The following is a 15,069-nucleotide window of genomic DNA, read 5'->3' on the forward strand; positions in this document are numbered from 1 at the left end:
AATATCCGAGATATTTGTCACAAATACACATGGGAATATACTTAACTTCCTTTTCTCTAACATTTGAGAAAGAATAAGCAATTTCTCAATTCCATTGCAAAAAACAACCTGCTGGTCTCCTTAGATTAAGAATGTTTTAATGTTAATACGAAAAATAATTGTTTTATACTCAATGTGTGAAATGAATATAGATAGGTGTTTTTATGTGTACATGCGTATATCTTGACGATATTAGTAGTATGTAACAATAATATTTGTGTTGACATTATAGATTTATTATTATAGTTTTAAGTACTTTTGGTAGGCAGAGATACAGATCATATTTTCAATTTTAGATCATATGCGTACCTCCTATTGACTAGTTCATAGTTAATAATAATATCATGACATTGTATGTTAAGTTATATTTTATACTATAATTATAAGAAATAAGAAGCCTCGCTTTACTTTATATAAATTTTTAACAAGATAACACATTTTGATAAAACAATTTTTTGTGTACTCGAATAGCCAAAGATGATTTTAATATTAACCATCAATATAAAAATAAATAAATTTTTTATTATGTCTTTTTTCATTTCATACCTAACCAGATACGAAAGTATAGAAAATTAATATACTTCGTTGTTATTCAGGCTTAAAGTTGTTATGTTTACGACAGACAACACAAGTTTGTCCCCGAAATAGTGTTGAATAATATGGTATATATTTATATATAATATATAGTAGATGTGCCCGCGGTTTAACCCGCGTGAAATTTGTAGCCTAAATGTAAAGTATACGCTATATTACTCTAGTTGCATCAAAATCTGTTCAGTAGTTTTGAAACAAACACGTGAAAGAGTAACAAACATCCATCCATCCATTAATAAGATTATATAGATCAATTCCACCGTACTTGACCCTTTACTTTGTCAAAATAAACTATATGACATTTAAAGTTACTAAATGGTTTCATTATTAACGTAACATATTACTATACAAGTAAAGAATTTATTCAAACCAAAAACAAAATTATAAATTACAATCTTTATGAAATAAAATAACCCTTGACAATGAACACAGCGCCATCTAGTAGGCAAGGCGAAGCAAGCAGCGCTTGTGTTATGGGTACTCAACAAATGATATATTATATTTATGTTTCTTTTGTAAATACATACTCCACATACATAGAAAACACCAAGACCAATACAAAAAGTCATACTCATGAATATAAATGTTTGTACCGTGCGATGAATTGAACCTGCAACCGTCGGAAGTAAACCGCTATACAACCGAGGCCGTCATGTTGACACATCTTTTTGAAATAAATCAAAGGAAATATTTCTAATTGTAATTTCAGCGTATGTTTTGTAGAGGACGAAGGTTACCACACCTGATTTATCATCGTGCTTGTCGCTTGATTTCTTTATTAATCTCCATAAGTAAAGAAAGGAGAAGGTACAATAACTTATAAACAAGATATAAATGAAATTCAAGCTTCATAATTTTAACTATTATGTGAAATGCGAAGTTTGTAATACCGCCTATACAGCTTTACCTTTTGAAAGAAAAAATAGGGAGAATGCAAAAAGCAATTCAAAACTTAAGGCGCGACGACTTGAATAAAGTACCTGTATATTTGTTCACAACTGTTTCCTTAATTCAAGTTGTACTTAGAAAATCAGTTTACCCTAACTCACCGTGAGTTATGGTAAAAAAGGAAATAAATACAATTAAGGTAAAAAGGAAATAAATATAAATATATTTCAAAATTACAAATATAAAATATTTAATTAAACTTTACATTGAATTTGATGAATCGTCTAGATTTTCAACAGTTTCCACTGTCTCTTGACTTTTAAAATTTCTAAATACTTTGGTGGGGTATCGATAATGTTTGCCAAAAGCAGGTTCAGCATATTTTTTGAACTTCTTGAATTCCAATTGTTCTTTCTCCCACTCTTCGTTCTTGATGAAAGGGACAAACTTTCTTAGAAGTTCTGGTACAAATTCATCCATATAATAAAAACGTCTTCGCCAAACTTTATGTGTGTCACAGTAGTTACCGCCATTACCACTTAACCAGAACGGTAACCTAAATTAAAATAGAATTTTATTATTTACCGGGCAATAAGATGTAAATTTTACTTTATTATTTAGGTACGTCTGCTTTGTCTCCAGTATTTTTTTCTGCATTATCTATATAACGTTGTATTTATTTTCTCCTGTATGATTATTTTCCATGGCTTCATTTTTAAACACAATACGTACCTACATACAATAAAATCGTAGCAAGTTAATATCTTTGAGTATGCATAAGTACCTACTTCTAAAATATAAATCGTATTAAAATAAGATGTTGGCGTTCTGCGTTCTGGTATATGTACAAACTACTGAATGATTCACTAAAGAAAATATTTCATTGTATTCAATCATTTCTTAAGGACTCCGTTACAAACTACTTATATTTGTTTTCCTTTATATTTCATATTACAAGTTTTATTTCCTATTGAATTCTCAACAAACTTAGTATTTTCTTTCCTAAGCTTTTGCTGAACAATAAAGTATTGCAAACAATCCATAGAACTTTGTAATAATTTTATTCAACAATAGGGACTTACCTATCTATTTTAAAAAGATATTTTATAAGAATACAATGGAACCTAGGCAAGTAGATCTCGGTCTGACTGAAATGTTTGTTGAATATGAATGCAAGATATAAGCTCACTACAAAAGCAATGGTTTCTGAGAGTTCTTGTGTTATGTGATATGTAAAGTTTATGTAGGAATTGGAATATACATTCAAAAGAAACTGACGGTCTATATACCTGAACTACACTTAATTTCGAATCTGCATAGGAAGTGTGTGAAAACATACCTAACTGGAAATTAAAAAGGTACAAAAATTACGGCATGAGTTAATGTTTACAGAACGTACAATAACTAATAAGTAAACATATATTTTAATTCAGGCACCATTTTTATAAACAAATGCAGTTCACAATCATTAATATCAGTCATATATAGACCTAAAAAGTAACAAATATTAATACTTCTTACCATCTAATTTATTAGTTACAAAAAAAACGTCACAGATGTATGCGTGCCCATTAAATATGAATGCTTACAGACTGAAATATCTCAAGCCCCATCTATAAATGTTGGTGTAAAAGTAAGCGGACAAAGGGTTGAGATGTGGATTTGTGCTGGCACTAGACACACTCGCAGCAACTGCTATTATAGTAACCCCGACTTGGTAGCCGTCAATTAACACTACAAATCCATCTCTAATATTATTCTTGTTTGGTTTATGCACTCCCATAGACACTTCTGAAATAGAAAAAATGAACATAATATATAATTACTAATAAAAAAAGGGCATGGCATTATTTTTAATGAAAAAAAATGTAGAGTTTAATATGCTAAAAAATGTTGTCTGATTGATATTTAATACCTATTTAATTTTATACTAGAAAAAAAATTTGTTACTCATTCATTACACCACTTTTATACAAGATGGCGTTGTAGGTAACAATTTGATATTCATTATGTGTGTTATATTATTAAATAGATATATATACCTTTTAGTGTATGGTTCTCTATTATTATCCTAAAGATGTTGAATAATTGACGACAAATGACTTACTAAAAATAAGTTTGCCGAAAAACCATGCTTACAAAAATTTCCCAATTTTTTTATACAAGTTAAAAATAGAATTTTTATGCATTTGGAATGCGCAAACAGGCTGATAAGCCCGCCTGACGGTAAGTGGTAACCGTTGCTTATATAAATATATACAGACATCAATATGATGTGGTACTCGTGACACCACTCATGTTAAACACTTTTTTTTTTCTAACACAGGGGCAAACGAGTTTGCGGTCACCTGAAGGTAAGTGATTACCGCCGCCCATGAACACCTGCAACACCAGGGGAATAGAAGTGCGTTGCCGGCCTTTTAAGAAGGAATAAGCTCTTTTTAGAAAGTTTCAATATCGTATCGGTTTGAAAATACCATTGCGGGAAGGTGATTCTACAATGTGGTAGTGCGTGGCAAAAAGTCATTGTTTAATTCCACTGCCTTTCTTAGTCTATAACGAAACACAGCTTATAAAAAAAACTACTTGGCGGCTGTAAAACTAAGATAGACCTATCGCGGAAGACTTTTTATAAAATCTGCGCTACTGAAATGAGTAAATTTACAAGGATGAAATGAGATCATCCTTGTGTAGTAAGTAAGCCGATTTGAGATGAAAACTGATCTGTTTTACACAGCTACTAACGTGCTGTTCACAAATACCAATCCCTGTTGTATCAATATCTTCGTTTGACAGCGGCTTTAGTCGTTAAATTTATAGGGAAAAATTAATGAAGAGCTTATGGAGGTATCGAAGGAAACTTTGAGAAAATTAAGTATCTAGTAACTAAAGTATCAGGACGACGCTATTGATTAAAACTTGTTCATCTGGAAAGCTCAAATATAGGTAGTACAATTTATAACATGTCATTAACTAAAACGCGCCTAGTGGTATACCTACTACCCGAATTCAATTCTAAAGGAACTGATATAAATTCATAAATTCTGGCCTACAAAAAAACATATACAATATTTCTGACTAATTTTCCGATGATGTTTTCGAATATATATATAACGACTACAAACCAAATAAACCGACGGTTATGACGGTAGCCGACTTCCTCCCTATACTCTGACATGTAGGTAAGTACCTATGTCAATTGTTATTCATCATCTGCGGTAACAATAGTTATCAGGTACTAAAAATATAAATAACTGCTCTATTAGCCAAGTACTTACAACCTCACCGGTTACTTTAAATTGATCCTATTTATCTAATTGATTCAATCTAAAAATACTAAGACGTATTGTACGATCTGTCATATAGATAAACATAGGTACCTGTGGTTGGTATAGCCAAATCAAGACCCAAGCGAGGTTTCCAAAAAAATGTCCCTGGTATGGATCCCTAAAAAATTATAATAATAATATAATAATAATCTTTAACACTCACTTCATTCAATTAAACTGCTTTAATAATAATCAGTTCAACTTCGTAAGTATACCTTAGGCTTCTTCATATCATTCTGATATATAACACTTCAACTCCATACTATTTAAAGGAGCGGTTTGTTTTGTATGTATACATTTACACAAAATATCTAAGTATTCATACAGTTGTCTAGTGCTCATAACGCAAGCTCTGCTTACCGTCGGAGTACATGATGCTGTGTTAATTGTCCAGGGTAATTTATTTATTTACTACTAGCTGTACCCGCGACTTCGTCCACGTGGAATATTACTTTATTTTTCTAAATTAAAATATTTTATTCCAAAATAAAAGTCGCCTAAGTTATTCCTTCATCAGCTACCTGCCTATAAAAATCCCGTCAAAATCGATCCAGCCATTTCAGAGATTTGCCCGAACAAGCAGACAGACAGACAGACAATAATTGTAAAAAATGTTATTTTGGTGTATGTACCGTATTTATATTCATATGCACGTAGTAAAAAACGGTTATTTCAATATGACAAACAAACACTCCAATTTTATTTATATGTATAGATGTATAGATTTCATTTTTAAATATAAAAAGTTGATAATAATTAACCAACGAGTATTTGTAATTCTGGATACATAACATATTATGTATCCAGAATTACAAATAAGCTGACGGACATAATCAAGCGTCGGCTATATATAGGTATGAACAGCACCACGGATATATGATCTTTGTGGTCCTCATACGTTGCCATTCGAAAAGCAATGAGTCATGCATCCATACTGTTGGAAATTCCAATAAAAATAATTATTAAAATCACTTTAATCATATATTTCATAATTTTCAAATAAAGAACGTTGTGTTACCAAGATTACAATTATACGTCTTTTGTTTCTGTTTTCTCCAATATTTGTTTCACCGCTAATTATATTCAAATTATTATAAATAATTACAATTTAAGTTATAATTTGGTATTTTATAATTGGTTACAATCATCACATCTATCAACCTCGTAGAGACTGATATACAAACATACTTGGTATTGTAATTAAATATCCGCTTCATTTGCAACACATCGCTTACAAAGCAAGCTGGAAAGCGGCTTAAACTAACACAGAGAACAGAGGAGACACCCACTTAGCAACTTGACAAAGTACAACCGTATCGATAATACCCTTCTGACACTAATAACAAGCAAGATGAATCCTGTTCAATATTAATATCACTTTCCTATAAATAAAGTTATTGCGTTGCTGGAAGTTACTACTAAGTCGCACTAATGATCTTAACAACTCTAGTTGTTATTGAAAGCATTATTGCGGCCTCGTTTTTAATTTCGAAAGAGAACGTTTATTGACGAATATCAAGGGCCAACAAAGAATAGAATAGTATTGGAAATCCTTTATTTAAATAAACTTAATTTAAGCTCTCTTGAAAAAAAATATACTACACACTTATAACGTGTACCTACATATGTTTCTACACCATTGCTAATTTATCGACACCGAACCTTGTATTATGTTTTTAGACTTGTCGCTTGGTTAGTATTTGTAAATCGAGGAAAGATTGTTATGTTGATATATTGATGATGATATGATGATGTATTATTATTATATACAGGATCTTTATGAATATATTGCTTAAAAATCGAGGTGTTTAGATTCGTAGTTATTTTTCTTTTGGGAGTCCGGCAGTGGCATATTATGTGAAAGGCATGATAAAAAAGTGTTAACTAGATACAATAATAAAGTTGCTACAGTTTTTATCTGATTTAATTTAATAATTAAATCAGATATTAAATATATATGTATGCCGACTATCGTTGAAAAAAAAAACGTAACGTAACATATTTGTAAAATTGCTATTTCCAGGTACGAGAATAAAATTGCAACAGTTCTTTGTCTGCTTTAAATTTTAAATGTTTACACAGAATGTTAGTTCTATACAAAGAAATAAATCCCAAAAACATTATTTCTGGAAATATTGACGGTCTATCGTTGCGATATCCCCTCAAATATATATTTTTTTTTCAATAAAATCAATATTAAATATTTTTCCGAAAATCTTTATTAAACACACATTTAATTTATATAAGCAAATTAGAGCTGAGCGTTCCAGATTTACAAATCATAGTGCAGCGTTTTCTAATTCCTAGTGCCAGTTTCCTTAATCTTTCTAAAATTCTTCCACATATGTAGGCATACATAATTTATAACATTAAAAAATTGAATTGTTCATTTAAGAAACTTCAATACCTAATAGGTTTTAGGAAGAAATAACTATGAAATTGTTATTTAAGTAGCCAGTACATTTTGAAAACACATAATGGAATATTCAAATTCTTTTTTCATTTAATTTTCAAAAAAGACCACTTATGAATTGTACGCTTAATAATCAAATTGCTCTGTCATAGAGTAAGGATCGATATGTCAAACTGTCTGCCACTACAGTTACGAGTAGATATATCACGTCGCCTCAGAATGCGGCGCCGCGCCGCGCCGTCTACATTTGAATTGAGTGGTCATTATTGTCGATGCTACTGACAGACATGGCATTTCAGGATTTTGTTACATTCATAGTTTTAAAACAGTATACAAAAAATTTATGCGAATGCATCTAAACCATTCTTCGTTCAAAATACATTATTTTTTAAACATAAGTTTAATATGTGGGATGTTGCGCTATCTTCGACTGTACTGATGCTGGTCGCTTATAGGACGTTTATAACTATTACAGACAAGACCAATTGACTACTGATAAACACGACAAATACGACATACTACAATTAGTATGTCGTGTCGTAATAGGGATATTATAAAATACTAGTTGATCCGCGCGACTTCATCATAATTTTGCAACATTTTTAATTGCAGCTCCGCTCCTATTAGTCGTTGTGTGATGTTTCCTCAACAAACAGATTATCCAACACTAATAAAATTTTTAAAATCGGATCAGTACATCGAATGTCCCTCACCAACTTTACCTCTTTATAATATAAGTATTTTGTTAATAAGACGAGATTTCATCTTTGATTTCGCTGAATGGTCCCAACTTGATAATAATATAATAGTGTACTAATACACACATAATTATATATATAAACTTCTTCTTTCTTCTTCTTCTTAAATACATATAGATATATATTTCTATACAATTTGCAAACATAACATAAATTATAATTGCGCCAATTCAGAAATACTTATTATTTGTATTTCAATAAATATTTCTATTTCTGGATCTACACTTCACAAAGAGTCTGATTTATTAAAATTGCATATAATCACTCTAATATCGATACGGGAAGAAACCCCACCTGTTACCATTTTGTAAAAAGTATTGGAACTACAGTAATAACTCTATATTTTTTCCTTATTATGTGATAGAAACATTAGAAGATGGTTCTGTCTGTGGTACTAGTATTGTTTTCAACCATTAGATAGAACGAATGGTTGAAAACAATACTAGTACCACAGTTAATAATATAATAAATAATATTATATACTAGTACTAGTACTACTATTACTATATACTAGTAGTAGTAGTAATCATTTTAGCAGTAACGAAGGGCATTTAGTTATATCTATTAATTTATAAGTATTTTACAATGATAATTATTAAGCAGCCTATTTATCAATTAATGGATAATAATTATAATAAAGATGTTTATTTTTGAAGCAATGGCCCATTTGTGAGTAGTTTTTCTAATCTATTGTTAGTAAAGCTCTTAACCATCTAGTATTACAGTTACAGTCATTATAATTGCCGGAATTTATGCATCAATTTTTTTATCATGATTAAAAAAAACTTATTACATATCCGAAATAATATTAAATTAGGATAACATCATTTAAAACTCTCTGGAACTGTTAATCTAACTTTGTGCTCTTTTCCACCAATGTCCAAGTTGAATTCCTTCAAGGCCGTTCTATGAATTCCTTTAACCATTCTCCCGCCTTTGGGCGACCTACCACTAAAGACACGTCCCACAATCATCGCCTTTTTACTTTCATTGGTATGGATTATACATATAGTACCGACAATGATGACACTAGACAAAGAATGGAAAAGAGTGCTCTATTCACGTGTTTAACTTCAAGGGGACTTGGATGTAGTATCATTATCACAATAACAAGGTATTCATTATCACAATGGGGACCCCAGAGAAAATGTATTAAAACAAACACGGCCGCACGAACATAGTACTCAAAGCAATGAATAAAGAAGAGAGTATGACGGGAATAACATGTAGTTTTCAGCACTTCCTCGCATGTGATGTGCTTGCCAGTGTCAAGTGTGTTCTGGAAAGATTGAAGGTAATTCTGCGGGACCGAGCTTCTAAAGATTTAGTGCTTCACACGGCTTTAACGAGATGAAACATTAAAAACACAGCAGATATTTTGGTATAAAGACAATAATAGTTCTTCTAGGTTAACTGAAGGATTGAATTTGAATTTATACAAGGTTGTCCTGTTTAATCTACACATATCAGACGAATATTAAAATAATTTTAATTAGAGTCTGATATATTTAATTTTCAATACCAGCTTATTATGTATTTTAGTGGTTACATAGCTTATACATTGTATAGTGATAAACAATATTTGCAATTTATACAAAGAGAATTTAATGAGTAGAATTAGTATTTAAAATAGCAATGGAAATTGTTTTTAAATAGTTACTAATACTAAGTGAAGTGCCTGCCAATCAAAACAACAAGCACAAGTCCAAAGCCGTTCAAAATGTATTATCCAATGTGGTAAAACATATCATTTTAATAATATCTGTTGCAAAATAATATTAACATTCTCTACATAATATTAACTTATTTTATTCAAATGCTCCATAATTTCCGTATTTTATGTGTAAATAAATGTAGAACACTAAATTACTATGTATTAATGAAACTTTGTAAGTACAAAATCATAAAAATAAGAACGCTTACCTTAGCCATTTGTATTGCTACAAAAATAAGAAAACAGTTTTTTTTATCCATATTCAATAAATCTGCATAAATAACAGAAACCGCAGTAATCACAGCACCTTTCTGATCTGAAATGCGTGTGTCTTTCTTTACACGTAATGTTATGATTACAATGCATTCCAAACATATGTGGAAGTTACTGCAATCCGACGCTTGAAAATGAAAATACCATTTTATACTCATAACAAACAAGCAGTGTTCATTTCATGATATTACAAAATTCTTGATTTTCTAATATTACTTTCATAACTATGTGCCAATTAAACTAAAATTCCTACGATGAGACGCATCTGAGTTACGTATATATTGAGTTAGTCTTAACAAGGGTGGGCGCTACAGCTTTGTTTGAATGTCCGCCACATATCCAATTCGTGTAATTTGGTGCGAATATATATATATATATATATATATATTACAAAGTATATAAGACAGTCTGTTTCAGCAGTTTCTTGATTTGTAAATTAAACAAATGTACACACGCTATACGATACCATCTTGGATCGATTTTCTGAAGATACCTGTCTATGGGAGATTTATTAAAACAATATAACTTCCTTAATAATAATAATAAAACAATGTAACAACTGATACAAATACATAAGTATTTGTATCAGTTGTTACATTGTTTTACATACATTATTTTTGTAAATACAAACATAATATATATAGATAACAATCAGATCGAAACAAACAATACCCATGAATAGAAATATTTGCACCGTGAATCAAACTATCTAAATATATATAAATCAAAGGTTACGACTGACTGATATAGTAATCTATAAACGCACAGCCCAAACCACTGGACGGATCGGGCTGAAATTGGTATACAGGTAGATGTTATGACGTAGGCATCCCCTAAGAAAGGGTTTTGATAAATACCACCCCTAAGGGGATAAAATAGGGGATGTAAGTTTGTATAAATCTTCTTAGATTTTCGACTGATTGAATTGAAATTAAAGATTGGAGCTGCTATGATGAAGACGTTTGCTTAAATAGGATTTTGATAAATTCAATCCCCATGGGGATAAAATAAGGGATGATGCAATGGAAATTAAGACGAACAAAATAATTTTTGGTTCTTTAGGCTACTTTTATTTTAGAAAAATAATGTTAAATTCCACGCGGACGAAGTCGCGGGAAGTAAACCGAAGCCGTATTAATATTCAAGACTGAAATTAAACATGCTGTATATACGGGGGCTGTGGCGCAAAAACGACTTCAGTAACAAGCTTAAACAACTGCTTCAATGAGCATACAGCTGATTATCTATTTACGTAGTTTCTCGATTTATAAACGAACTACTCATCAATGTACGAGACGTTAATGAAAATAACAGCAAGCATAAGCTTATTCTTATTACATATTATTAAATGTTACTTTTTGTCTTAAATTATTAAAAAAATACATATACCTACGTCATTTTTAAAGCTAAGCGAAAACATATAAATATTTTTTATATTAAATGAATAAAAAAAAATATCGCTGTTAGCTCGTTATTTGAGTCTTAGAGAGACTTATAGTAGTTAACGAGTTGCAGCCTTTTGAGTGCATGCTCCTTTTGATTCGTGCATTGCATTGTTGCAATATGACAACGGCGCAAGATCTGGATATAGCCGTATTCTGAAAAGGAAGCACACCAGCAAAGGTAGAGTATAAAATGAAGGTTTGTCTTTAAAATACTAGTAGAGTATCATCATAATCAGTAATTACTAATGGTATACTACTAATTTTTATATTTAAGATTTATTTATTGAGGTAATACTAATAGTATTACCTCAATAAATAAATCTTAAATATAAAAAATGAAGATATTTATGAAAATACCGATAAATCGAGTCTTTCATGAGAGACGAACAGTGGAATTTTTATATGTCTAGAAATTGAAAAATCTTTTATTTAATCTGTTTACCATATTTTAATACTTACAAAATAATAATCGAATAAATATCGTGACACTTTACACCATAAGCGCTACGGTGAGATGGATAGTGGGAGTTCGATTCTATTTTGTGCAGAATATACTTAAATATTTTTATTTTTCTAGTTAGTATAATCTATAAAATTGGTCAAAAATAAATAGTAATAGTATTGGTATATAAATAAATAAAGAAGAATAAAGCGAGATTTCTCCAAGATTCTAAAGAGCGTCGTTTCTTTCGTTTCTCGTCGTTTAATCAATATCTTTACTTCAATTTGTTTCAAACTTACATTCCCTTCATACAAGTACTAACTGGCTTCCTCCATGTAGTATGTAGTTTTGTATTAAATTAAATTATTAAATTATTCAGATATAGAAAAATACTCTATTACAAGTATTTGCGTTAGATATAAGCTAGAACTCGTTGATGAAACTGAGATCTACCGTATTATGACAAACAATAATAAATAATATTCACTGCTTCCTAATCCACTAAACGTTAAATATTCCATCAACCATTTTCCCGCAGTCAAGCTTTTAGTTTTCGTACTAGGATCTTGACATTAGTCTCACCTTGACCTAATGATGTCTAGAATATTTCATCATTTGAATCTGATCTGGAAATCTATAAATAAGAAGCGGTACCAACTGCTTTCTCTTACAAGAAATTAGTTGAAATGAATACATTAGGTACTTAAGATAATATGTAACATTAATGTAATTTTACACATTAAATATACTCAAGCCAGCTACTGGTTCAAAGTATATAAATAAGAAAAGGAAAAGAAATCGAAATCTCCTCCATGTTTCTAAAGAGCTAGTATGAATCTAACAAAGGCTAAATAAGGAATAATAAAGCAGTCTGTATCAAAAGTAGAATAACATCTTAGGTTTGAGAACAATTTCAACACGTTTATGTACATGATTCCATATAAGTCGGTCAAAGAGATAGATAATTAGATCCAATTCTATGTATATTGTGTAGATAAATGAGTATGAAAAATCTATTTTATAAAAAAAGTTAGTGTATTTGTCTACCTACCTACCTTTTTACAACCAAATTTGGCCCCACTGATCTTACCATGGATTCTATACCATGCAATTACTTTTTACAGTAGGCCCATTTATTATCAGTAATCTTTCCCCACTGGTATAACGCAATTGGTTAAGTTTGTAGTAAAATAAAAGTTAAATGTTTATTCCTATTCTCTGCTATATACATAAAATAGCACCTATTTTATGTATCTGTATATATATATTTATGTATCTTTTATGATCTGAAAGTATCTGAAAATAACACCTTATTTTCAGATAGTACCAGATATTTGATATCTTCCTTAAAACTTATTCGTAATTTTTCTGTTTATAAATTTCATTAATGTAGTTTATGATTTTCGCATCATCTCCCACTTATTCTGAAAGTTTTATTCATACAATCATATACAGATGTCGTCTGCACAACCAGCCATAAGGAGTCCTGATTTTGAAATCTATAAGAAAACTTACTTTCATATTTCACATTTGCTATATGTATACATAGACAGTTCCTACTTACAATAAATCAAATTACAATCAAATATTCATGTAACCCTATAACAGAAACAAAATTAATACCAAAACTTACCGCTATTGATATCAATATTTAAGTGGCTGTGTTTACAATAAAATAAAATTTATACAATAAATCTAAACGCCGTAAAGGTAAAAATAGAGTTTCTCACAAGTTTATCAAATCCAACTTCATAATTATGAGTCAACCATTTATTATTCACGGCAAAGAATAGTTCAGTTTTGCCGTTTTCTTCTCTAATAGTTCAGTTTTGCAGATTTTTTTTAAACAAATTGAAATTTAATTTGTAATTAAGACACGAGTATTTATTTAGTTTCGCACGACCACAATTTAACATTAATTATTTCAATGTAAACCATATCAATATTGTTCTTAAGAAAATTTAAAAAAGATCTTCACGAGACAGATTCATAGTGTAAAATATTGACACGATCCAAAACGAGGCGAACTACGAGTATCAGCGCAGCATTTATATCGGAACAAACTCTATGACAACAGGTTTGGGTGTGGCTGAGGTGGCCCTTGGGATACGACAAACATGCTAGGGCCACGAAAATAAAATACACAAAAATTTTGACTCAATTGCAAGGCATTGATGACGAAGCAAAATGTGGATGGGCTAATCGACAAAGGCTATAGCTGATATATCTATACATATAAATAAAATTGGAGTGTCTGTTTGTATTATTATGTTTCTAAATAACCGTTTTTACTACATGCATATGAATATAAATACACCAAAATAACATGTTGTACAAATTTTGTCTGTCTGTCTACCTGCCTGTTTGTTCCCGCTAATCTCTGAAATGGTTGGACCGATTTCGACGGAACTTTTTTTTGCAGGTAGCTAATGTAATAAGGAGTAACTTAGGCTACTTTTAATTTAGTAAAAAAAAATTATTATATTTATTAAAATAAAGTTAAAATCCACGCGGGCGAAGTCGCGTGTACAACAAGTATAAATATATTAACTTTCAAGTAAATATTTGAAAGGGTAGTACAATGATTGTATCATTGTACATTACGTTATTACATACATCTGTTTTTTTATATTTGTAATTGAAATGACAAACAAACTGACGGCCCACCAGTTGGGAAGGGGTAACCGTCACCTATAAACTTGAATCACTACTGACGTTTTGACGTTATCATATGACAACCGCGATATCAGAGGATCTCTCTTATATTGTAATTTCATTGTCTAAGCTGTATCCTACAACCGAATAGTAAGTTACAAAGCAAGCTGCATAGCGGCTGATAATAATATAAGGAAGTTTGAGGTACACCGACAACCGTTCATAGTCTACCTCTGGTTAAAAATTCATACCCGCTTTGTTTTTAATTTTTTTAATTTCTTACTCAATATGATTTAGTAATTGAAAGATATTGCTACTACTTATTACTAATACTTTAAACACGAGAACTCGACGCTCTGCGCCGCTGACTTCAAACGCAATATTAGTATTTTTTGGCTTCATATTCAATAATCAATAAGTATTAAAACGAAACCACCGCAACTAATTAAGTGAATCACGTTGATACCGTTAATGCTATTACAGTATTCAAGCAAGACTGACTTATATATAATACTAGTT

The 15,069-nt window shown here is 30.5% G+C and overlaps 1 protein-coding gene across 2 annotated transcripts; it reads right to left on the minus strand.

Moving 5' to 3' along the window:
* Nucleotides 1–1,782: 1,782 nt before the first annotated feature.
* On the minus strand, nt 1,783–10,041 carry LOC131855111 (uncharacterized). Of its 2 annotated transcripts, none has more exons than XM_059206340.1 (4): nt 9,945–10,041; nt 4,902–4,968; nt 3,111–3,312; nt 1,783–2,077 (listed from the first exon to the last, which is right to left on the minus strand). In XM_059206340.1, the coding sequence occupies exons 1-4, from the start codon at nt 9,993–9,995 to the stop codon at nt 1,783–1,785; spliced, it is 615 nt and encodes a 204-aa protein (XP_059062323.1). In that variant the 5' UTR covers nt 9,996–10,041. The 2 variants fall into 2 exon arrangements, with proteins under 2 accessions (XP_059062323.1, XP_059062324.1); XM_059206341.1 differs by lacking the exon at nt 9,945–10,041 and adding an exon at nt 6,035–6,103.
* Between the last annotated feature and the right edge of the window lie 5,028 nt (nt 10,042–15,069).

The sequence above is a fragment of the Achroia grisella genome, unplaced genomic scaffold, assembly GCF_030625045.1.
Source record: "Achroia grisella isolate CSIRO2021 unplaced genomic scaffold, CSIRO_AGI_Agris_v1 utg1304, whole genome shotgun sequence".
NCBI lineage: Eukaryota > Metazoa > Arthropoda > Insecta > Lepidoptera > Pyralidae > Achroia > Achroia grisella.